General features: G+C 40.7%; 2 protein-coding genes across 3 annotated transcripts in view; both read left to right on the top strand.

Moving 5' to 3' along the window:
• The window catches only part of LOC130691715 (extracellular signal-regulated kinase 2-like), a 91520-nt gene that overhangs the window by 14988 nt on the left and 49832 nt on the right, over positions 1–26700 (top strand). The window lies entirely within an intron of this gene.
• The window catches only part of LOC130691771 (nephrin-like), a 39270-nt gene that overhangs the window by 9141 nt on the left and 3429 nt on the right, over positions 1–26700 (top strand). For both annotated transcript variants that reach the window (XM_057514757.2, XM_059496185.1), the window contains 6 exons: positions 12225–12360; positions 18898–19109; positions 21690–21803; positions 23356–23559; positions 24290–24444; positions 24619–24766. In XM_057514757.2, coding sequence (XP_057370740.1) covers positions 12225–12360; positions 18898–19109; positions 21690–21803; positions 23356–23559; positions 24290–24444; positions 24619–24766 — 969 coding nt within the window. The remainder of the gene's footprint in view (positions 1–12224; positions 12361–18897; positions 19110–21689; positions 21804–23355; positions 23560–24289; positions 24445–24618; positions 24767–26700) is intronic.

Genomic DNA, 26700 nt, shown 5'->3' with positions numbered 1-26700 from the left:
GAATGTCTAGTCAGAGCAAATTGGCAGACTGTATGTACAGTTGAATGTCTGGCCCCAAACAGTGCTGAGTACAATTCTTGTTACCCTCATCGTTATCCCTTTTTTTGTCTTCCATTTTTTTTCTCGCGTTATAAAGCTTTTTAAGTTTGAAATTGAAGGCCTAATTGAAAGCAGTGACGCTTTACAAGAAACTTTTCATCAAACGCGCATACCAACTTCCTTTGTTTGTCATTTCCTTTGTAAAATAAAAGCAACAACTCGCATCTCACAATTCATTATTCTAAGAAAAGGAATGCAGAATGTCCCATAAACCCTAGTTGAAAATCGCGCAAATTAATAAACCGTTTTCCATTATCTTAAGGCATTGGATTAAATCTTAAAGCATTGGTTAAACGACTAAAGAAGAAGCGCATTCTTCTGTCGTTCGTGAATGGCCTAGTGCCGGTCACGTTACCAATGTATCTCTTTACTACAGGCAATTGAAGATTTAATTGTCTTTCTTGTTCCCTGGGAAGTCACACGAATTACTAACTCAAACAAACTAATTATAGACAACCTATCGGACCCTTTGCTAAGCCTATCCTTTACCCCCAATTCGCGTAGAACGGTTACATTATTTCACGGGAAGATTGTGGTGTGTCCTACATGGTGCATGACAATCTGAACGCGTCTTCTTCCGCAGCCGCCATATCGACCTGCAAACTTTCAAACTATATCTAAGCTGCGTTAAGTAGTCACCCTATATTGTCTTTAAGGTCTAGATGAGCTCCATACAATGAATTTTGCTTTTCGTGCCTACTACATACAATAGGAAAATGCGAATGCCGCGCCGCAGGCAGATCCGGATCATGTGTGCATGCGTTCTAAAGTTTACTACGTTTCGATATAGCGTATGCTAGCCGAGAACAACAGGCCATTTCAGATTTTCTCTTTTCAAAGTTAAAAAATAATAAAATTTGACGTTCGTTCCAAGAAAGAAAGTAAACTTCAATGAGGCTCGAGACGTGAATGTTTTATACGTTCGACAGGATGAAATCGCTGTACCCTTCGGGATTGAATAACACCAGCGCGATTTGCTTATATACGCGTTGGCGAAGCTAATTAAAACCGTTGCGAAGCCCCTACTGTTTACGAGCTTGATACGCATTTTTTTTCGCCGTTGTTGTTGTGCGTCGATGCTCTTTTACGACGGAACAGCAATTCGTAATTTGTTTTTTTTTTTTTTTTGTTCTTTTTACTCCTTTTGCTTTATGGTCTAAGCTCCTAGCGATAAGAGCATAGAGAAAGGCTATATGCGTGCGACTCAAATGTTATCCTTCTTTTGTTTTTGTTATGTGAAAATGCCCCGCTTCTTATGTTTTGTTTTCTTCCTTTCCTTGTCTCCCGTTTTTTGTATTTCAATTTAGAAAAACAAAAATGGTTCCATTCATTATAACGTTCCTTAAAAAAATTTCGTTACCCTCAAGTCTATCGTTAAGAATTTGCCTCTTGTATAATTAGCGGGTACGCTACGCAGTTGAAGCAGATTCTTAATTTGTGTTTGGTTATGTTTGCCTTTTTCCCCCTCGCTTTTCTTATTTTCAGTGCGTGGCTTGCTCTCCGCTAATAAAAAGGAACGAAAATAGGGAAGAAAAAGGCTTGTTTTCTAGAATAACGGAGCAGTAGCAACGAGCTGGAAAAACAACATCCACTTTCGTGATCAGTTTGCTGGAAATGTCTGACCGTGACTCGCCAAAGGGAAACTGGTCATATAGGGATAAGGTTATTTTGGTGGGGATTCTTTTGCCAGACCATAGCGACGATATTGCGTCTCTTTGATGTAACGATGCAGTCACTCGACGAGATTGACATTCACCTTTTCTTTTTGCTCTCCATTTATTAGCTCATCGCAACTTATTGGGGATGAGTCCGAAAGGAATACGCCAATAAGTTCTCAAATGTTTGATGAATATTGAATGATCCCAATAAGCGTATGCGGTTCATTAGACGTATTCTTCCTCTGCTAATATTTAATATTATTTGCAGAATAATTATATATTATATTGCAGAACGGCTATTCAATTTTGACGGCGCCTCCTCCTTGGATTTGATTTACAAACTTGTCTATTTATACTTTGGTGCGCGTCTTTATGCATTCCAATGTCAACTGTGCACATATTGCAATTGGATTCGAAAATAGACGCATAGTCGGTTCACTCGCAAAGATAGTCGATCGATATTACGCTCCTCGCAAGGTTAACTTCTTGTGTCAACACGAAGAGGAAAGACTTAGACGGCGCAGATCTATTTCTCCTCATTCTTTTGTTTTTCCTCCTTCCTATGTATCCACTAGTTGTCAAGTGCGAGGAACGACTGATCCTAATCTCATATAGTTATATTCGCCCAGCTCTTATATAGCGTGCGAAGCCAAACAGATAAAACACATTCACTGCCTTATATTCCTCGTGCCCCCAAGAGGAGCGAACTTGTTCTCTTATTTATACGCACCGTCAAAATACGTTTAGCTATTTTGACATCGCTCGTACGCACTTGCTATTCACCTCGTAGTCCGTTTTCATTCCGGCTATAGAGGGGGTAGATTAGTAACCTTTTTCATTCGATTCCATTGCGTTTAACCTCCATAGAATGACCTTTAACAATATACGGTTCACGTCACTGATGTTAGTTGCTTACATTAGTTTGATAGACGTTTACAAAGCAGCCGGAAGCAGTCTCATTCCCAAAAGAGAAACTGAAAAAGAATGAGAATAATAATAAGATGAGTGAAACACACCGAAAATATACAAGACACGAAATGGTTGGGGGGGGGGGGGGGGGGGGAGATGGCAGACCGTCTATATTTGGTGTACACGTTCCCAAGACGTTGTTCCAATATATACGCTGGATCTTTTTTATTTTTTTGCCCTCCACTTTTTTTTTCCTCATTTATTCTTTTTTTTTCTCTTCCTAACCGAGCCCTGTAATCAACTTAGCGTTGATCAATCACCTGTCCGGCACGGGACTTTGCCATTAAGCTTGGGAAGAAGATGTCTCGTTTTTCTCGATGGCCAATTAAGGAAGTGGCTGCACGCTGCCGGTTGATTCTGTTGCACACGGGGCAGATCGAGTTAGGGTGTGTTAACATACATATTCCCTGTTTTTCGGTGTTTGATGTTATATAACAGCTTACACACGTTAAGTAGATCGTCTAAGTTATGTCCCAATTTTCGCTCCTCATTTTCATCGTGCAGCAACTAGGAATATGGTCCTTGGGTAGGTGAACAGTTCGTTGCAAATTGCCTGGGTTTGAAACGTCAAAGAGTAACATCCTCGTTTATGCTCGTGTTGCATTGCAATTCGACTGTGCGATGTGAACACGTCCGCTTTTAGCACATCTTTCTCATTAACAGACACCGTAACTGAAATTATTTTAACTACCATATCGTCCTTCTATTGTTGTTTGGCCCTTTGTTTTTTCATTCATTTCATTTCTCGTTATATTAGGTCTGTTACTGTACATTGTAACATTTCTAGTACTAGTATAAGAATACTTTTGCCATTCCATTTGTTCGTTCGCAATTCTTTGGTTTGAACAACACCAAAACCTTTTTCTTTCACGCTAACCGACGGTGATAATAGCATGCGTGCTGATTGTACACGATACCACATTTTCTTTCTGAAATCGAATTAATGGGATAGTTGGGCTAGTAGTCGGAAAAACAACGCAGGAAAAGAAATCTAATTCCGCAATCTGGCTTTTAAAGCCGGATGACTTTGAAAGCACTTAAACTGCGAAATGATGAATTTTTCTAAATGTGGAGACGCAGGGTACTGTCTTAAATATTCGAGAGCACATTCGTAAGTGCAGCTTAAACAGACACTTAAACTGGCTATTTTCTTTCAACTAGCGGATTTACTCCACCAATATTTAAACAAGTAAAAGTGCAAAGTCTCCTTGCTCGGATAGTATTAAAATTAAAGATTCCTTTCCTTGTTGTATACAATTCATAATGTCTAACATTCGAAGAACGCATTGAGCGGGCAATGAGGGTGAGAAACCGCGCACCTTGCTCATTATTTCTTTACTATTACTCAGTGCTGCGATGGAATACGAGTGGGCGACAGCCCAATAGTGGGAAAGGGGGGAGGGGATATGGCGGACATTTCAACGCACATAACCTAGCATCATTCATTTTAGAATGCAAATGTGTATTCGTCGAAAGAGGAGTCGTCCGACGTGTTTGGTCGGAATGTAGGGAGGGCCGACGTGAGTGACGGAGTAGTTTTATGCGTCGCTTTTTTTTTTTTCACGGAACGACGCGTCCAGCCGGCTGCACAGCGTGTGCAAATTTTCTGGGCTGTTGGCAGTTGATGTTTTTCTTTCCCTCCTGGGGAGTCACATAAACAGCAGCATGAATAAGAAATTTATGCGTCAAATGAAGAGCGGCGTAAGAGCGGAAGAAAACGATGATGTGTACGTAGCGAAATCCGGAGCAACGGCCAGATCTCCATGCCTGACAAGAACTGATATGACGTTCAGACGACCTTTAAATTTTCAGCTGTGCATAAAGAAAATATCTACGTGCCGCATTTTGAGTTAACTTAAATTTCAATTTAAAAAAAAAAAAAAAAAATCGTGCCAAATCGATGTCGGCACTAAATCGCTTTCGCGTGTTCGTCGAACGGTAGATGCGTTTATTGACATAGCAAAATACGAAAAGTAATATTTTAGGGTTTCTTTTGTTTGTTGGGATATACGCTTCTGTTTGGCTATCTGTCTCCTTTCCGTCCAGTCCTCGCGGTCCACCGGATTACCCACAGTGCCATGCTCCGTTTAATCTCCGGGAAGCGAAGAACTGAGTCAGTTTCCCGTTGTTCTTCCCCCCTTTTTTTTTCTGTTTTCGGATTCAGCCTCCGAGAACCGGACAATAAAAGGATCAAGTGACCCGTTAGATGCTTTAATGCAAGTGCCTTTTATACCGTTCGCGATGATTAAATGGAAACACGACGCTATCAACTTTGGCACACAAAACAAAAATGCGACCTATTTTTATTTCCTATCTATCACGTAGTGCTTCTAATGATTGATGATATAAATCTTTATTGTTCGCACTTGAACGACTTTTTCTTTCCGAAAAATGGCTAATGCTTTGGTGTTATTTATCGAGTTCCCTCGAGGAGGGGAGTCGGACTGCGCAAAAGAGTTATACCGAATATCTCATATGCAGCGCACGGATTGGACGGATACGTTCATTAATCAAGTGGGAAGATGGGAGCTGAGCAAGTTCGATATCTTTATTTTAGCGTGACGGTGGGTTTTTTTTCAACGATTGCCCCACAAGTCTTGTTGAATAGGTGATGTTTCCCGCACGTGCATCTGCGTTGATCATTTTGCGCATGCTGGCAATGCTTGGCCATGAGAAATAGGAAGAGGATCATTCGTGTAACGAGGCGAATCTATTGTTTTCTCAAGCCATATAGAATTGCAAACGCAGGGCTTCGTTTTTGAAAGGCACAGCAGCTTACATCGTATTTTGTATTAACAAAAATGTAATTCCTTTTTGCTATCACAGACGGCCTGCTATTGATTTTTCATCAACATGACAAGGTGACATCAGCTAGATGTGTATATCGTTTTTTTTTTCGCGTTTGCTATGTTAATAATAATGATGACAAGGACGATTACTTTCACGTCATTTATTAATTTGTTTTTCTTTTGTCGGTCACTGCGAAAAGACTAGTTACAGCTGACGAGAGGGCTTGGTCATTATTCAACAAGTCGTAGAACTACATGGTTTCGTTTATATAAGTCGACCATTACAGCAGCTGTTGGTCGTGGCTTTTTGTGCTCCTGGGTGTCTTATTACTGCATTAGAAGTTGAATTCTAATGAAATGTGCTTTAAACAAAGAACATTTTACTTTTTTTATCTTGGGGAATTTAAAGTTAATAGTCTGATCTTTTAACGAAATTATACGTCCGTAATGTTCATTTTTTTAAAATCACGCCAGAAAGTGGGGCCGAAAAAAAGGGGTGTGGGATGGGCAATCCGGCTGGATGCGTCACCGTTGACGAGGTAATCTTTTTTTTTTAAAGCTAATTATGATGATGAGGGATGTCTTATTAGGGCGATTTGTCATCCACTCCGTTACGTAATCTGGCTTTGGGTGTCGCAAGCTGACGATTATCTTTACAGATTTTCACGAGACGAAACGTCATATTTTTGCATACTCATATTTGAGGAAAATTCGTAACGATGATAGGATGTTTTTAACATTTTTATTTGACGTTAGCCCGTAAACAAATTTCTAAAGTTCAAAACGTTTCGTTTGAATGAAATCCAGATCTTGTGACTTTCCTTTGTCTCGTATACACGACGAATGAGTTTACAACTCTACTCAAACATTCTTGTTTTCGCTTCGATATTGTCAATACTGTTATCTTTGTTATTGTCGGCCGGAAGTGAAGAAAACATCGTTTAAACTTGTCTAGTACGAGCGAGTCTGTGCGCGTTCCACCTACGTTTCGAAATGACGTCGTCATTTTCCGCTTCCGACCGAGCTTTCCTCTCAACTTATTTTCCTTGTAGCAATACGAACATTCTTGACTCTTATTTTGCTCGCACATTCAAAATGTAACATTTTTAGTCCTGCCGAATCTTATTTGATACGTCCTGCCGAACGTTCCGCGTTTGTTTATAACGCATGACTGAATAATCGGCCAACGGTTTGGTTCGCGCATAGACCCGTATGCACTCCAATACGTAGAATAGAATTCCCGAGAATGTAATAAAGCCTTTATGGATATTTCTCATATCAGTCCATCGGACAGAATCATTGGCAAGCTTTCATTCCTTTTTGTTTTCGGTTGGAACCCTTTTTATTTTGTTCTTAACTGCCTACGCTAAATAAAAGCGGGGTGGCGTGAGTTGCGAACAATCTTTTCACGCTCGATTAGCCAAAAAGACTGTGACCGATTTGTCGATTGAGTAGAACGCAATTCTATTATGTGCTTTACAAGGGAAATAGGGTGAGGTGCTGGTCAGCCCAACCGCAACGATATTATAGTTCCCTAGACTGTTAAACGTACAGTAACCAGCACGTCCTTCTCGTGTTATGACTTCCGTAACTCGTTCGGTCCCTTACCTCCCCTTTCAGCCGTGATATTGATTTCTCTTCCTCCGACAAAATTCACTGCCTTTCCCAGCTTTGCAATGATATCTCTCATTTAGAGCTACGTCTCTCTCTTCTTCTTACTTAACACCATGTTTCTTACGTTTCTTTCTAATAAATTTGTTGATGATGTTATTGAAAACCAATTTCCTTTAAAAGCTGATAGTTTCAGCAACCGGAGCACGTTACATGCGCACGGATAAAGAGTGCCAATGCTCGAAGGTTTTTAATGTACGAAAACGTCTGAACGACGTAATCTTACATCGGTCCAGAGATGAATAGATGCGACAGCTGAATGGAATTTCGTACCATCGCGATATCAACTGACCCTTGCAGGTTCTAGGACTTTAATGATGTCCCATTCGAGAGTATAGAGCGGCCAATGTGTGTGGATTGATACACACTCTCTTCAAGTGGCCCACTATAATTTCCAGTACACTGTTGGGGGGGGGGGGGGGGGGGGGGTTAGATATATGATTCCTAATGCGCGACTGACCCAACTGAAGACAGCCTGGTGAGAGTGGGAATTCCTTTCCCTTTATATATGTATATATATATAGGATTCCGTGCCCGGAATGTAAAGCGTTTGATCTTTGGAAAACGTCATCTCTACATAACTCTCCGATACACAAAAAAAAGACGTAGAGAAGAGGGCATCCTGTTTCACTACACCGTGTCATTGTGTCTGCCGACATAGATTTCGCAAAGAGATGCCAATTATATGCAGTCGAATCATTTGAAATGTCGATCCTAAATGAATTACGATAGCAAGTGGTGCGATAATCACGAGCTGTTTTTTTTTTCTTTCGTTCTTCTTTTGGGTTATTACGAAAAGCGAAGAGGCAGCAGCGCAGAGAATTGAGTGCAAAAAACGACAGAGAACTTTTGTGCAATATAATAGGGCTCTTTTCTCTTAAAAAACGGCAGAGGAAAGCTAATTTTTGATTGGCTGATTCGAGTGGAGCCATCCGGCACCATAAGTCTCTGGCATCTTCCTTTTTTATTTGTCATTTCCACCGTCATCAATCGTTGATTATTTTTCCTCTTTTTCTCAGCATGTGGCTTCTATCATCCGTCGTTTCTCGCTCGCCGTCTCTTTGAAAAATAAGTGGTTAGCGATCGTTACACCCCACTTCCGTCAACTTTTGATTTTACCAATGAAAAAAAAAAAAAGAAAAAACCTGGACAATATGCGAGCAAAAGTTGCGTCCTGCTTTTCAGTCCGCTGGATTCTAGTTGGCTAGGTAATTGTACTCGGAAGTACGGGAATTTTCCAGATACTGCCAACCGATGTGGTTTTCCACTGCGATGAACGCAAAGGTTTCACACGTATTTGTTGGCATCGCTTGTATAACTATCGATTAAATAATTCCTCGTGCAATTCCGCAAAAATTCAAAGCACGGGGCAAAGATAAATCATTTATCATTAAATTTTGATGATATTGCGGTTCAAGTGCCTTTTCAGATTCTCTACGATCATCAAAAACGTGTATAGGACAGCAGATTGGTTTAATAATCCAAAACTTTATGGCGATATGTCTTCTTCAAAGCGGTATATTTCGAGACAAACACGACCAAACAGTAGGCCTATTTTTTGTTTATGCAAAGCAGAAAATAAGGGTCTCCTTGAAAAGAAAAATGATGGCGGTAGTTATACGTGCGAACATTTACGGTCCGTTTTCGTGTTCTGCTTCCATATATAGGAGAGTTCCAACATGTACAAGAGGTTGTGCATTTCTTATGGCCCATCACCGTCATCACCACCACGAACCAGTATACTCAACGTCCATGAATTGTCGTGATTAATGGGCATCCACTGTACCACTTGAGATTGCGCCCGGGTTGAATTGTTCCACAGCGGCTTTTGTTGGATTATTATTACTGAAGCATTTCATCGCAAAATGCTGCACAAGCGGGAACCCTATCTTTATAATTCCTGAATCACTATGCTGAGCTAACGATGCGTTAACAGCTTTTGCTTAGCTAAATATGCCAAAAAAAAAAAAATTAAACAGTAAGTTTGAATTTGTCTTGATTGAATTACTGTAACTGAGACCTATATCGTAACATGTCGACTCCCGACTTCAACTTGAAGCTGGAACGTTAGAGAAACGAGTAACAAATTTATTACCGAATCATCTTTCCTGGTAAAATGAGTGATTACGTTACCGGCTATAGGCGTGTCATGACGAGCCTGTTAACTGGAGTTTGTCCTTGTCTTGAACACATGTTACTAGTAGCATAGCCAAAACCAAGTTTTTGTTTGATATTGGATTCTTCTTTAATTTCTTGTTTTAGGTTAGAAAAAAAGGGGTTCTGTAGACAGTTATTAACTACGTATCTTATTACAAAAGCCGTAGATAAGAAATAGACAGACTTTTGCAGATTGTTCTTCATTACTTTAGCTAGTATTTTATGTCTTAAAATGCTCAGAATAATTGGCACTGTAACAGAAAACTGGAAATTGCAAACTTCATTGATCAACATTTTTTATAGTCGAGCTTCATTAATCCCGTTTTGATGCCATGCAAAGGCTATTTGATAAATGCTCTAGGACCTCTGAAAGTTGGAAGTTCTTGAGAGCTGAAAACTTTGCTCTAAAAATCAAACGCAACATGTATAATATCGGCATAGTGCAACTATAAAGGAAAGTGCTATCCCCTTCCTTTAATCGATATACCTAACATATCAATAGGTCCTGATGTTTACGTAGTAAAGTAAAGTAACTTCAAAGTTGAAGTGGCCTTTGCGAAGATCACAGGCTTTTGTGATTGTCAAGAAACATTGTCTGTGGTTTTTTTTAGGCATAAATAACTGTACGTAGTTTTGTGCAGCCTTGTTGAGATACTAGCACTTACAGCACGTCTTATGTAAAAAAAGAGATTTAATGCTTAGAGATTACGTAAGTTTGCAACAAGACGGACCATTTTTCATCGAAAAGTCCAGCCTACTTCTTACAATCGTTTTTTTTTTTAATTTATTTTTAAGCCGGCAGCCAATACAGTTTTACGTTGTTGGGAGTGGGCAAGCTGTCACTTGCGCCACACAATGTCTACCTTATATAGATTTAGTTTATATTTCAGCGTTTTTTTCTTGAAAAAAAGATTAACTGGCAAAAAATTATTCCTACTTGATAAACAGAAGCATTGTTTATGAGTGATATGAAAATGGGTCTGTGGCGTGGGTTAACTAATTCCAAGTATTTCTAAAACAAAAGTGGCACAAAAGCTGCGTGCTGTACGTGTCAATAAAACATTAGTTTTAACGCCCCCTTTGTGCAATTAGAGTAATAGTTGCGTAAACCTGTGGCTGTGCTTAGGTTATTCTTTTGTTTTGTTTTTCATGGGGTGCTGTTTTTCCTCACCCATGACAGCTGATGTTGCGATGTAAAAAACGTGGATTGTTCTCTTTATCTTTCGAGACACCAACCATTACAGTGACTCTCTCGTCCATTAACAAGGTAATTACTAAATCAATAAATAGGTTTATAATATTAAGAATTACTTATAGCTGTATATAGTGGTCATGTTATGTTTCAAGGGTACAGGCAGATCAGAGGTGGTATTGTTGAGCGTTGCCAGGCAATATTTCTGGGTATTTGATTTCATTTCGCTTCAATATCCCCATTAAGACCTTCTGATAATAAAAAAAAAACTACTGAAGTTGATCTATTCAACTAGAAATCCAAATATTAGCCAAAATGCTGAACTAGAAAATTCACTACACAATCCCATTTTTTTTTTCTTTCCAGTATTTGTTTAATTGAATTGATGAGAATTATTACTTTTGAAAGTGAATCAACCACACATTTTGCTTGAATGAGGGAAAATTAAAAACAAAAGGCTCAACTAATAATGGTGTGTAAGTCTAAAAATAAGGCCAATAGACCATATCAGTCCATAGATTCAGTTCTTAATCAGCGTTCATTGTCCCAAGATGCAATCACTCCACAGAATGAAAGTCTGTATAGGCTTGTCAGAAAACAAGAGGGGCCTGTGTAACTGATTTTGCTGCATTGCCTAGCTTCGTGTTGACCGATCGATAAAAGACCTCACTCGGATAGCTTCCAGCATTTTTCCAGCATTTTTTTTTTGTGTATGCACTACTTGGCCCATTGTGTTGTGTATTACCGCTAGGTTGCAGTGGCGATAAGAGCTCTTGTATTCTCCTGACGTTTTATTCACCGTGTCTCGTATCCTTTTTTTGTTATTTTCGTCCTACGCGTAGATCAGCAGATTCCTAAGGCCAAAGGATGCTAATAGGTAATGCGACAAACCGGGGAAGAGGATCAAACGAATGCAATTCTTCCGGACGATGCTTCCATATAATGTCGAAAGTTTTGATGTGTTTATAACACCATCGTTGCCAGGCGAATTGCAGAACGTTGAATATAGACGAACGAGACGTCCTTTTCTTTCCTTAGTGTTCACAATAAGTTGAACCGTCATTTCTTTTTTTTTTTTTTTTTTTTTTTTTTTTTTTTGAAAAGAGTGAAGCTGGAAATGCTTGACGAGGTGAGTCTAGTGCAGCTCGGCCGCTGGCTTGCCGCTTTGACATGTTGTGCATGCAGATTCGATTAGGGAAGAAGGGCGACATGGGAGATGTCCTTAGACAGATGAGTGCGAAAGCCGTGCCGTCAGCACTTTGGTGTCGCATGGCAGCTGTCACAATCGCAGACGAAAGGAAATAGGGTAAAGAAAAAAAGGGGGAAAGCAATTGTCAACGTCTCTGGCATAGGATCAGTCTTAGCAAAAGAAAACATTCTTTGTAGAAGCAAAAGATAATTGTTGGTTTGGCTTTTCTTTGGCGTAATCCTCGTCTTGAATGTTGCCTATTCTTTGTTGAATTGGTATCGTCCAGGAAAAAAAAAACGATCCCACTCTTTAACATTCTTCAAGCTACCCTCTTGTAAAAAAAAGAAATGGAGAGATGAGAAGGACATTGCGGATGTCGGCCAGCTAATGTGACACTCATTGAAAGATTGCCGGACAGGCCGTGTGGCCTGTAAGGAATACTGAATGAGACTGTGTATATTGAATTGACCCATTTTCTTCTTTTCTTTTCGACTATACAGATGTTCCACTGAGGAATCTGGTGGTACTCGCCAACAGCACGGCAGAGCTCGTCTGCGACACGGTCCCTCCCGACCGACACGACGAAGTCATCCTCGTCCTCTGGTTCCGCGAAAATGTCGGCACGCCCATATTCAGGTCAGTCTTTTTTTTTTCTTTCATTATTAATCTGATTGGTGGCCTTCACCGATAACGGGGAATAGACATCGTCTTGTTAATAGCCGTGAATTTCACATGGAAAGAAGAATGAGCTTGTTTAATGTGTACCGACGATAAACGCTTGTCTTGTTTCAATCGATCCGTTTGGCTAGTGGCGTCTGACGTGACTTTTGACCACAAGCGCCGTTTGTTTGTCGATAGAATAAAAGAAAAATTCTATTTTCTTGCAAAAGCAGTTATTTTTTTCGAATAAAAATCTGCCCCTTTTTTTTTTCTCTGTGACGCGCACATCCGCACTTCTACATCTGTCAAGTCTCAGCCGCAAGTGCGTCTTCACTCGTTGGGATAGACCTTTGAATAGTTCAAGTGTTCAAGGAGTTCCATAGCAATTATCGTGTAAATACTTGAAGAGCAGTTTTCAATTTGTCCTCGTTTTTCTTTTTTCTTTATCAATTCATGTTTTACTCTGGCGGTTGAAGCGTGCAACTACGCTTCGCATTAATAAGGCAAACTTGTAGACCGATGTATCTTTTTCAAACGTCTCGTCGGAACGAGCGGAGCCAATTGAATTCTGTTTGGCGTCCACGGCTACATGAGCTTCATAAAAATCGCGCGATTTTTTGGAATCGTGTAGCAAAACAAATTCAACCGGCTCCATTACACTCAAAATTCTAGAGCCTGAAATGGTTCGTTGGGCTCAGAGTTGTAGTGTTTAGTCAGTACATATTCCACTTTTTTTTTTTGGCCGAACATGTTTCTACTATGCCCTTCATTGCTCTTGTGCATACACTTCTTTTGTGTCTATATACGCATGACTGAAGGCGGTTTTTGAGATTCCTGATTTTTTTTTCATTGTGTAAAGACTCGTAGATGGATCGTCAAACGAGAGAGGGGAGAAAAAAAAAGTACATAATAGGACGAGTGCAACGAGTGAAAGCCTTTCGTTGACAGTCTCGATTTCCTTCTTTTTATCATATTCTTCTTGATTTATTCTTATCCTAACTCTATTTTTATTCTGCCGGCTGTGCCGCCTTCCCGTACTGCATGGAAAATGAGTTTTTCCTATTTCATTTCAAGTTATATAGCCTTTCAAATTCTTTTATGGTTTAGACTCTTTTTACCCAGGCTACTCATTTCGTCTTTTGTCTTATTCATCCTTTCCTCCCCGCTCGTTTATTTGCCTTTTTTCCGTCAAGTAGGAGGCCCCAGCTTGACTGCATTCGGCCAGCTTAACTGGAACACAGATTTGGTGTAGTGACTGAACGCTTCGTGCCAGGCCTCTTTTGTTCCCATTTTTTTTTTTTTTTTTTTTTTTTCTTTCTTTCTTTCGTTCGTTGCTATTTTCGTTTGGGATTGCCCTTGCTGGCACATGGGGAGACATGATTCGGCCGTCCACTGTGATATGACTCCGCTCCATCTCATTTTTGCTTTGTTTTATTTTTCTTCCGACGCCTTTTATAGTAAGTCTTTCTGGGTTTATGTCGTTTCCGGCGTCGACGAAAGATCAAGTTCGTATGGTCGTTTGGAGAACGATAAAAGAAACTGCTAAAAAAGAAAATCATTGGACGTGTAACAGGCTTTTGATTATTCTGGAATATCACAAGGTTTTTTTTTTTGACGGGGAGCTTTCAGAAAAGTAGCAAATGTTGACTATCTGTGATGCAAAACGAAACCAAATTTCTCTTAATAGTGTCCATGACAGCGCGGGATGTCGTACTAGCCTAAAAACGGTTGCTCCTTAATTATTGAACAGAAACTGATGTCGACTAATTACAATGCCACTGGCAGCCAGCTGTTATGACTGCCCAATTACATGTCAATAATGTGTGTAGACATTGCTGCCCTTTTTATTCGGACGGAAGAGGTAAAAATAGGAGTCAATCGCGTGACATTCCAACAAGCCTTTGTTATTTATATGCGGATAGGCTCAGTCTTGTTGGTTCTCTTTTTTTTGGTCTTGTAAGAGGCATTTTTGCTTTATTAGAATGTAACACAGAACTGCTGTGCATACCGCATTATATCGAGTCGTAGTGCGTTGATCTTGTTTCGTCCTAGCACTTTGAAGGCTGCAGTCAACACGATCGCCGACAGCGACATGGTTTAATGCACATCCGTTGATGATAAGAAGTCCTAATGATTCGCGTCTTTTTATCTTTATACATTATGCAATGGATCAGTTCTGAAATCCTTAGCATTCTAAAAACACCTGAATCGTAGCTAATATTTTTGGCCCAAAGTATCAGTTAACTTAAAAAAAGGAGCAATCTAGTTTCTTTTAAATCCAGCTCGGTTTCCGTTTTTTTAATCTAACTTCGTAAATCCCGCTGAATGATTTAAAGCGCATAAAGATAGAAATTGTCGTTCTACGTATTTACAACTTGCCTTAAAATGTGATATTCCTGGAAACTTATGCACGCGTTCCCTTCAATAAGGGTAAGTTAAATGGAATTGGGAAAAATGATTTCTGAACAACCTATTGTTTTGCCGAGCCAACCTCAAGTTTGGCGTAGATGCTAATGACGTACAACGTCGGTCCAATCAATAAATCTGCACCGTAGAAATAAAAAAAATAAGGTTCAGTATTAGTGTGGTAAAGTGCAAAGCGTTGTCGACCTATTACCGGTACATTGGGGAACGCATAATGCAGGATTACTTGAACTCAGCCTATTGATTTGTATAACACTTGGATCGTACGTGGGTGTCGGGATCGAAGGCTTTCGAATGCAACCCACATTGCACCGTAGCGTCTATCTTCGATCTTCGAGGTAGATCAATGGCCGAGAAAGAAACAAAGCGCCTACGACGTTTTTTAAGTTCCTCTTTGCCATTTAAAATAGGCGAACGCCGAAAAGTGGGCCGTTGATAACTGAATTTCGATCAATGTTTGGGGATATAAGGTTTGTCGTGTGAACGAGTTTCGTGATCAATAGAAAAGCCTCGCGATTGCTCATACAATGTTGCATACCTCTCGGCCCTTTTTTTCCCCTGTTTTTTCCGCAAAGTTGTCGAGATCACTTACTGGATGTTTGTGCTTCCTCAATTTCCTTTGGTTACTTTCTTTTGTGATCCAACTCTCCTCTAAGTCAGTAACCATATCCACTTTATCCGTTCGCTAAAAGGCTCCTGCAAACATTCTCCTGTGCAATTCAGTTGTTTTTGTTTGGCCTTTTTCTCCTTCGTTTCTTCAATTCCCATTTTTGCTTGTTGATCTTTGCACGTCTCACTCAATTCGAAGACAGTGATTGTTAAACGACTAAAGGAAAGTGAATCAGACGATCTTGTATTGTCCAATTGCTCCCGAAATCGTCACTTGCCTGTAGGACGAATTGTTTCTTTTTGCAACCGATTGTTTTGAATGAATTCAACGATTGAACGAATTGCCCTTTGAATTCAACTTTTTTCGCTTTTAGTTTGAATGGAAAATGTGTCGTTAGGCAAAGGGATTCTCTAATGACGTCGAGATCTGTAGCAATTTTGTTCCTGTCCCGAATGGTGATTATAGACTTTGTGAGAAGATGAAAGTCGTAAGGGGAAATCTGTCACTGCATTTCACGAAGGAAACTTTGCGTATTTTTCTTATTCGTTTTTCGCGTTTCTTTTGTGTAGATGGTAAGAATAGAACGCAACGGACCTCAAACTGCACTGTAATCAACATCAAAGTGTGCGAGTGTTGTATTTCTTAATTGGGATGTTCCACAAAGATGAAAGTTATTGACGTTGGAAATAACATTGTCGTTCATCTTTGGCCGCCGAAAACTTTTCTACCGTGCGCCTCATAAGTTGTACATGATTGTTAATAATTCTAATTAAGTAAAGCAAAAAATCGGTTCGAAAACAGGGAATCGTCGACGTCCCCTTCAAATAATTGCGCCGCGTTTTGTTTGGAACGTAAAGCCAGATCTAAGAGACTTCCTTAATGGACGTTGGGAAAATTCAGATATTGCTTACTAGGATCCAGAATTCGATTTAAAGATTTCGGAGATGTTTCCTAGCAAAGGAAGCCGTTGTACGTGGGACTGGATACATCATTGATCTCTTTTTTTTGTTGCCCACTTTATCTCTTTACACAATTGAGATTATTTGAAAGCAGAATGCATCATCGCTTTTGTCTGGGAGCCATTTCATCGAGGATTTCCTGTCAAAGAGTTTTTTGGGTTAAGTTTGTTTCGTATAGCTTTTCAACGCTGATGCAACGAATCCCCGGATAAAAAAAGATGGAATTCCCTTTTTGTTAATCCAAAAAAAAAAAAAGAAAAAGAGGGGGAGTTTTGATTGATGTCCTTTTTTGTTTTTCATCTCCGTCCGGCATAATCCGGTCGGCAACCGAGCGCTCGTTGTGGATGTTGCCTGCAACAACCTGCTGTGTGCGGTTGTGTGCAGCGTACGTGTTTTGATCGATCGGTTTGACGGAGGTCTCCTTTTCCACTTTCTCTAGTTTTCTTTTTTCTTATCTGCTTCTCGGAATCATCGACGACGAGAGTTACTTACCCACACATGCATATCGATGACAACTGGGGAATGATGTTTCTTCTGATTTTCGAAGCTGTCTCAACGTGTGTTCTGTTTGTCGCAGTAGAAGATGTCGTCAGATGTTTACCTGCATTAGTGCGCGGAGAAGAAGAAAAGAGACGTGGGCGGAAAAGGAAGAAAATGATTCTTTGATAGATGTTGTAACTCAGACGCATCGATTCAACGTCTAATTTATATGCGACGCAGACAACGGAAACTGCTAGTTGTGCGGAATTTTTTTCTTTCCCTTGAATTCTGATTGTGTAGCGATGGCAGTCAACGTCCGATTCCGGCGGTTTTTCTCTATTCTATATAGCGTTTCTATCTTTTCCACAACCTCGCTTCTCTCTCTCTTTCTCCGTGTTTGTGTGTGTGTGTGTGTGTGTATCAGTTGACACATCAAGAGGTTCCATCCCATCCTCTTCATTTACTGTGTATATTCTCCGTTTTTTTCTTCTGCTTTTCATTCTGTTTATTTATATGTGCTTTCTGTGATCTCTTTTGCGTTCTTGTATATGCGCTTTTTTTTATCACCGAGCTTTTCTTTTTCTATAGCATTGCACAGTCTTGAGTAACGACGACTTTCCTTTTTTCTTTTTTCTTTTTTTTTTTCTAGTTTTGGCAGAAAAAAAAGAACGTCTATCCCTTTTTCAAGCTTCGTTTAGCGCTGGTAGAAAACAAACGAGAAACAGGCAAAAGACAAACGAGATGTATGGGAAAAATATCCGAGTCGTCGACGATCGCCATCTGTAATTCTATTGCATTTGTTTCAGGGTTTTTTTTTCTTACAAGATGAGGGTTTTATTGCGGAAGTAGTAGTCATTAACAATTAGTTTAAGCTAAAGGTTTTAATTAATTTTGTAGTAAAGAAAAAGGGTACCATTCGTGACATGTCCCCTAAGAGTTTGACTCCGTGCTTCCTTTCCATCTTGTTTCTGTTTATTAAATTTTTTTTTCTAGAGAGGATATACAAGAAAAATAAGAATAAAATATAATGAAAGAATGAGACACGTATTAGTTAATGAAGGAAGAAACAGTCGAATCGGAAATTGTTAGACGGCAATGGAAGAAATCGGTTTCCGTGCACCCCCCACGTGCACGGAAACCGATTTCTTCCACGTCGGCTTCTAAATCGATACCCGACGTCGCACTTTCTCTGCGTATAATTTTCCTATTACTCTACGATTGCACATCATCTTTGCATACTTCTCTTGATAGCTCATTTTCCGAGTTAACTATAGCATAAGATCGGTATAAAGGCTCAGTTTTACGCCGGCTTTTCCGTCTCTTCGACGAAATTGATTTCACCGTTTCGTTCTTAGTGATTCCGTATTTATGAGACAGATGATATATCTTGATTGGTTGAGAAAAGACATAGCCAAGAGAATGAAGATATTAAACCATTAAAAAAAATAGGTATAGTGGTTCTTGTTTTCTCTCCGCGACGTGCGTTTCTGATTCAACGAACTCGTGAACCCCGGTGAATACATTTGCCCGCGCAAATTGCACGCTTTCAATAATTCTTTTTCCCATCTCTCTATTATTCTGTTTGTGTGTGTGCGCGCGCGTGTGTGTGTGTGTGTGTCTGCATTTGGAATTGTTTCACGATTTCGGGGCAAAGCTTGGCTGAAATGTTAAAGCAAACGATTGTGACAGCTCACTGATACAGTAAGCCATTCACATTGAAATGGTATGACTTTAACGGCGCACGGGCTCTCAAGCCGTTGTTCCCAAAAGAATAAAAGTCAATTCAAACTAGAAATAAATAAAATCAAGAAAAACATTTTTTTTTTTCTAACGAAAAAGAACGTCATTCTTTGAAGCTGCAAGGCCCTGAGTGCATATAGTCCATCTTTGTTGTTCACATTTCTTATACTGTATAACAGATTGTCTGTTGATGGAAGTTGACATTCTTTTCACTAACTTTATTTTCGATCTTTTTCTCTTTTTTTTTTTTTTTTATTTTTATCCGGCTGTTTGCGACATATGGTGTCATACGTACTGCAGTGCGGATGCCCGAGAAGTTTCACTATCGCAAGCCGGCGTCTGGTTCGACGAGGATATTCTGAAGAAACGGGCCACCTTCCGAGGCCGGGTTAGCGAGCCTTCCATCTTGGCCGTAAGCAACATTAGTTTAGCCGACCAGTCGGTGTATCGGTGTCGAGTCGACTTTCGTGAAGCCAAGTCGCGCAACTCACGCATCAATCTCACAGTCATCGGTAAGTTTTCTTATCAGCTGGCCTTATTTTTTTTTTTCCGCGTTTAGCAAATATTATTTCAAGCGTCTTTCGCGTTTGAGAGCAATTCATTCCTCTGTGTGCAGCATACTATTCCGTGGGATTGTATGCGCGGTTGCAATTCCCTCTGCGCTGGGTAAAATCGCGGCTCATTAAATCACTCGCGATGTGTGCGGAATTGGATGAAAACGAGCAACTTCCTGCATGGCCATTCATATCTCTCCCATAACTGGAGCTGACTTGATGCTGATAAACTTGCATCGCGTCATTAAACCATCCGGCGGGGTGATGCAAGACGCAAAATATTTTGCTTTAAGTCTCTTGTGCAGACTCGCTGACTGCTGTGTCTAGGCGACGGATATGGGTGGCGGAAACCTTGAAGGAGGAAGGGAAAGACGATTCCGGGGAGTTTTGGGCTGATTGGAGTATCTCATTAGTTTCGGGAGGGATTTTTTTTTTTTTTTTGTCCCCGGCAAAAGCCCAGCACGAACCGTTGAGGGCATTATCGTAAATTGGGCACTTGTGCGTTCAGCATCCCGTAGACGAAAAGGATTCGCCCGTTTGCTCGTCATTCCTTTTTTTTTTCCCCGTTTCAATTTACATCATGCGACTTGCGTCATTTCTATTGCAATAGATGTCGCGATCGCAACGAGCTGGTATTTGCATTCGTACTTGCGTTCCTAAAGGCGGAGGTCAATAATGGAGCGGAAAAAGTCGTTGGAAACAGATGCACACTGCGTGTCGTTCAATAACAACCGAACGCCATAATTTCAACAATTGCTAGTTTTGCCGACAGCGTGATTTTCTATTTTCAACACTGCCTGGAACGTACCCCAAAGCAGTGGCTCCACCGGATGTGATTCTGTACACCAACGGAAACGAAGCGGATGTAGTCAGAAATGTCGGATGAAGTAGGTCTAGTCGACTGACGTTTTTAGCGAAACCTTCCGTGGGGAGGGTTGGTGGGGCGTGGGATTCTGCCATGGCCTGTATCCTACGACCGTAGTTTATCCAGGAAAACCCAAGACCGGATTATGAACGTCGTTCCTTTCTGCGGAGACGTCGTAGATCCGCATCGCCCCGACATCCATTGAGATTGCTAGTGCCGGAATTATTGCCTTTCTCATTTTCTATATGCGCTTATGTAGACGATATATAACGAGCAGACATTTCCCTATTTTAATACTTGTTCCTTTTGCCCCGTAAGCAGCATGTTTGTGGCGAGAAAAAAACAAACTGTAAAAGGATGTAAGACTTGTGGATTTCGCGAGACCGTTTCACAGTTCAACTTTCCAGGTGACCCGTTTGACGTAGCTTATGCTAGTCCGAGTAATCTGAATTCTAACTAAAAGGGGTTAAGCTGTGAAAATGCTGTCATGCAAATTTCAAAACATAACCTGGGTAAAAGGACCGAGTTCAGCGAGTCTTGTTTCCGTTCTGTATGGCAGCTGGCTGTTACAGCAGGTTTAATCACGTCCATTCTCTGCAACACAATATCTATACATAGCTCACTCGTTTATATTCGCTTGTGATACGCTCCCTTGTAATCATCCGCTGTTGTCGAAAGCTCCGCCAATCGTCTAAAACGATAGTTCCATTTTCATGGTCTTTTCAACTCGAAGAAGAAGGTACGAATCGGTCGTAGCATGGGGACTGGGAAAGAGTTGCGGTTGGACGTAGACGAATAAAAGATGATTCGACTAATTTATATTTTACGTACAACACGATCCGTCCAAGTTTGCGACGGTGGTTCCTCACAATTTGATTAGCAATCGCTTGCACAAACGACGGTCTGATTCATCAGGGATTAAGGAGAAAGGTGATTGATTGAGGGCTTTGCTGACGCTTCTTTAATTTTTCATTGATTTTGCCAACGACGTAGCAAACATGCTAACGATCCCATTGAAAAATACCCCGCACAAAGGTCCCTTAAGAAACGAGTAAATACAAGTAATAAACTGGAATCGTGCTAAATGCTAACTAGATCCGTTTTCGAAAGAGAATTCCAGTCACTGCGCATGTTTTCTTTTCTTTTCCCGAAAATGCCCGTTTATCGTAATCCGGGCATAGAAAGAGGGAAAAGAGGAAATCATGCGTGAAAGTGTTGAGTGTTTACTTTTGATTGCAAAAAGATCTTTTACTGGGCAGAATGGATGTGTTCATCGACATCTGCTAGTCCAAGTTTCGGCTGCCGTTGTGTATATGACCGTATGGTCTGGAACACCAGCCATGATGGCCAAACTAGTCGAATGATGAGCCAATTCGAGTTGATGGCTCTTCGTTTTACGCTCCCAATGGACGTTAACGCCCAACAAGAAAGTTTCTTTTTTTTTCAAACAACATAGAAGCTCTTCTCTTTTTTTTTATAGCTGATGTAGCAATTTTTTCTTCTTCTTCTTGAATGTTACATGGCTATAAGGTTGAATCGCCTATTCAGCTCCAGTAGTGCGAAAAAATGTGCGTCGATATGCTACGTTTAAGAGCACATCGTACGGTGAAAGCAACTCGCAGTTTTACTGCAATTAACGGCTATCTTTTTTTGTTGTTGTTGTCTTCTTTCAGAACCGCCGAAGTCGTTGACGATCACCGCGGAATTCAGCCAGACTCGCATCTCCACTGTGGTCGGGCCGTTTCGAATTGGAGATCGGCCCAAGTTCACGTGCACCGTCGAAGGAGGTAAAAACAATGTTCGTTTCCCACCATTTTCTTAGTACGTAGGTTTGCAATTTGAATTGTTGATGCGAGACGAGGTATCATTCAGGTATCGTCTAATTCGAACGCTTTAAAGAGCATTCGTGTAATCATCTTAGATGTAGCGAAGCGAGCCGAATTCAATAAAGCATTCTGAATGGACCGGTGGATATGATGTGGTCTATCAAAGGATTTTCAAGAGGCGTAGAAGTTTCTTCGTCGACGAAGAAGGAACGAAGCGAAGCGTGGGCTTTCCGTCACGTCTTTCAGGGACGCGAGGCACAGGCCGCTGAATTTCAATCAAGAACTTTTAAACCATCTCTCCCCTCTTCTTTTTTGTCTGTTGACGAGACTTTTAAGTGATGAAAAAGAACGCAAGGGCTGACAAATTTTTCTAATTCAAAACAAAAAGCGCTGAGAAAATGGAAAAAAAAAAAAAAGAAAATTCGGGAAATGAGAACGTTATCGACATGCCGCCAAGTATAGAGAACTACAGACAGCAAGTTCTATGTCTATATAGCCCTGCATCAAGAGTTTGAGCTCGACCGAGTGGCAAATTCAAATCTCCAACACGTCGAGAAGGAAAAAGAAACAACACGGCTGCCATAGTTACGATTGTCTTTCCCTTTTATTTTTTTGGCATACCAACATTTGTGTAACAAACGCGATTAGGAGCGTCTACGTACTAAAAACAGGGTAACACAAAATTTTCGGCCCTGTTTACAGGGCAAAGACATAAATTGCGCATTAAATTGTAAGAGAACAAAGCTTATTTGATGTATAAAGCGTTATCCGATTTATACGTGCAAGCGTTTGGGCCGGTTACGTAATAGCGTGACAACACCAGTAGAAACAGTTCTCCGAAATCAAACTAAAGCGATTGATATCTCATTTTCAAAGTGTGTTACCGCTGACCCTCGCGTCTTTTTTCTTTTGAATTCCGCAAAACTGTGATGTGATTCGCTTGGTGCCGTTCAGCTTTAAAGTTTTTATTTTTCCTTTATTTGTTTGTGTGTCGCAATTAAATGATGCATTTTAAAGCAATTTTTTAACGAGTAAATGGAGACGTGTGTTGGCATCATTTTGTATTTGGCAGCCGATCAAGGTTTTCCCTTTTATCCACGTCAGGCTCTTGATCAATCAATCAGTCGGTGGATGTGTCGTGTTCCAATCGAGCAAGCTTACAAAAGAGAATGGCTTGTAACTCGTCGAGGAAATGAGTCGTCCCTCCTTCGGACGTGTTTTCACGGCTTCTGGTTATTTCACCATCGTTCGAGTGTTTTCGATCGTTATAACATCATCGCGAAAACAAATGGTTTTTAAAAAATAAAGATGAGAGCAACGCACGTGTTCTGATCAGAACTTTTTTCCTTCCATTTTCTGTGTGCCGATTAACATAATTCTATCCAAGACACCCCCGTTTCCGTATTTGAAGGAAGTTTAGAATCAATAAGAAAATGTTTAAAAGTTCTTTTTAGGGTTATTAATTAATTACATTTAAAGGAAAAAAAATTAATTAATGATTGTTTTTATGCAGGTTTGCCCATTCCAGTCATCACTTGGCGTCGCAATCGCATCACTGTGCCCGGCCAGATGGAATCTAGTGAGCCGGAAAGAATTCGTAGCACTCTTCTTCTTCCTCCATTAAAGCGCTCGGATTGGCCAATGACGCTGACTTGTTCTGCTTCCAATTCGGAACGAGGCCGGCCTCTGGAGCAGTCCTTCGACGTCGATATGGAACGTAAGTCTGTCTGAACCTCTTATGCCCCGTAATGCACCGACGCAGTTACTGGAAAAACAAACACATCTCTCGAGACATGATGCAATTATCGCGTCACCGTTTCAGTTTGTCCGTCCAGCAAAGCACGTCCGATGGTACTCAGAAAAAAGAAAAACTTAGGTCCGGTGATGTTTTGCTGGACAGGGAAACGAAAGAGTCCCACTGAAAAGAGCCAACGAATGAGTGCCCGTTGATGGGTGATGTGTGAACACAACCGCATTCAATTGAATCACGCGGCCGAGATGGCTCAGACTGGAAAAACAAGTGAAGTCGGCGACAATATTTAATCGAAAACTGGCCAGCAGCATCGTCCTTTTTTCTTTCCACCAAAGAGTATGGTCGATTCGTTTACTGGGACATTGCGCGGTGAGGAACTCAGTTTGCGCTCGACCGAGTGGATAATGCGGTCCTTGTTGCCTTGCCCAATGTTTTCCTACTGTGTTCCAGACTTTCAATGTTTTCCGTGTCCCGAATCTTTGGGGACGTCTCTATTCCCCTGACTTTTCTGGCCGTGTATATACGTCCACACCAACTTAAGTATAACCAATAATTGCACCGGCCTTTTGGACCCTGTGCAAACTTTAACCATCATCCGTCTTCGCTGTTGGTTGCACTACGGTCGACCCTTTTTTTTTTTTTTTTTTTGCCCAATTATCCGCCTGATGTTCTTCTTATTATTGAAATGGAATAGTTCCACCGCTGTCGGTATCCATCGTGATTGGTGAGAGGAATCCAGCGGTGGGGAAACCGTTTTCGTTACCGTGTCACGTCACCGGTTCGCGTCCTATACCGAAAATTACATGGTGGAAAAACGATGTGCTGTTGGATCCCTCTGCTTACAACCAGGTATAACGACTGTTTTCTTTTTCGCTCTCTATTTTTGACGGTAAACGAGACTGCAATTGTCAACAATGAAGACGAAGCGATTGACTCCGTCCGTGTATTGAATGTCAATATCGCTGTTGAAAGGATTGAACGATATGTGGCCTCTTCTTTTCTTTCCCTACCACCGCCACGTAGACCTTATCGATCAATGGCAGCGTGGCTATTAGCGTGTTGGACCTTATGCTGGCCAAGACAGAGACGAACAGCCGAATCACATGCCGTGCCATCAACCCATACCTGGACACCATCGTCATGGAGGACACGTGGAACGTCAATTTGAGCTGTAAGTCCATTCGATTTGTCGCCATCCTTCTTGCTAAACCGATAATCCTATTTCCAATTCTTCTCGTATTTACCGTTGCGTTTCATCTCCATACCCCATTGTCAAATCTTTTCATTTTCTCCTGTTTTGCCACAATTGGGGGGGTTGTCACCGTTAGATTCGTATCCCTTTCGACGCTATTGACGTCTTACGTAAAACGACGTTAGGTAGTACATTCACTTGGCAACGGTGCCTCTAGTGAAGGATATACGCACGTGGATATGCGCTAACATTTCAGGGGAAAACTAGTTCTGGTTTTGAGTTCTCCTTGAATTTTTATTTAACCGTGAATTTCTCTTTTTATTTTGCCGCACGTGTTGCCGGCCGAGATGAAAGCGAGTGCACAATAGGCGAGTACGGATCCTCGACAGAACACGCACAGAAAAAAAAAAAAAACGAAGCAGAAAGAGAGTGAAATAACGACACGTCTGATTTCCGCATCCGCCGCCTTGGCGGCTGAATAAAAATACGTTGAATCGTAGTAAAAACTCGTAGAACGCCACCATTTCAAGCGAGAAAAAAAAGAGGGAAAAGTTCCATTCGTGGCTGCTTTTAAAAATCTTCTTTTACAAAATTTTATTCGCTAATGGTCCCGTCGCAGTGAATGCGGCCATAGAGAGAGAGAGAGAGAGAGAGAGAGAGAAAGGAAATGAAATGAAATGAAATGAACAACCCAAGGAACTTTGATTGAAATACTTTGGCTCTTTTGCAAGATGTTAAGCTTCATCGATCATTTTTCAATCTGAGCGTGAAAGCTCCCGGTTGCCGTACACGCACCTTTTTTTTTCTCCTTCTTTTCTTGCATTTATTTCATAGTCCACGAGCAGCACGTGCGAGTCAAAAGTTTTTCGAAAAAAATGGTTCCGTTTTCAATGATTTGACGTAACTTTATGAAATATGACGGGGAGAAAACGAGAGATTCAAAGAGAGGCGAACGGGATCAATGGCGCAGACAAGCAATACCGAGCCAGTAGAACTCGAATGACTCCGAATTCCAGGGGAAAATATTTTCAAGTGCAGCACTGGTCTCTTTATTAAAGAAGAAACAAGTTACACTGTTCCCTTTGATAGTAGTATCAGGTCGTTGTGAAGGACGCACCATCTAGATAACTTTATCTAATAGGAAATTGTCTAGTCAAGTCACGTTTTTCTCTTCTTCCAATGGAAGGGCAAAGGCAACATTTCGCAAACAATATCTATCTTACCTTTCACATTTGCCATGATGTATTTCGTTCGTTAATATTTGCAATGAAATACTTTTGGAATCGTTCCCGAATGTCTTGCGGAGTTCCTTGACGTTTTTAAGTCATCGGCTTTTTTTCGTTTTTTATTGGATCGAATAAATAGTTTTATAGCTGGAATAATGAGCAGGTCGATAATATTCTTTTCGTCTCTAAGCGACGATTTTCAGTTCTGAATATGGAAACGCATAGAACAAAAATAAAAACACAAATAACAGATTGAAGGGGGAAACATTTTTTTCTTTCTTCGTCCAAACGTCTCCGCTTTTATGGTTTGAGGTTTGCAGTCATATCGATCCATCTCTGCGCACCGACTTGCATCCTTTTTTTTACGATTGCCTTTATTGTTAAGCATACGGTTCTATCGTCTACTACTTGATCCGCCTATACTTTGGTCGTCAACTTTTTCAATGTCTCGTGCCGTGCTGTAAGTCAATGTTCCAGCAGTTCGCAAAGAACGATGCTCATCTATTTTGCGTTGCAATCTCGTTTAAAAACGTAGATTCGCTTGTCCTATTTACACACTAGCGGCGTTAAATAAATTGAACGCGTGTATGTATATGTGGCACTATACGTATGTATCCATCAGTATGGAACTAGCGAATTCCAGTCGTGCACTGCAAGGGAAAAAAAAATAAAAGAATATGGAAAGAA

Source organism: Daphnia carinata, chromosome 1 (assembly GCF_022539665.2).
Source record: "Daphnia carinata strain CSIRO-1 chromosome 1, CSIRO_AGI_Dcar_HiC_V3, whole genome shotgun sequence".
Taxonomy (NCBI): Eukaryota; Metazoa; Arthropoda; class Branchiopoda; order Diplostraca; family Daphniidae; genus Daphnia; species Daphnia carinata.
This window is presented reverse-complemented; position numbering and strand designations above follow the sequence as displayed.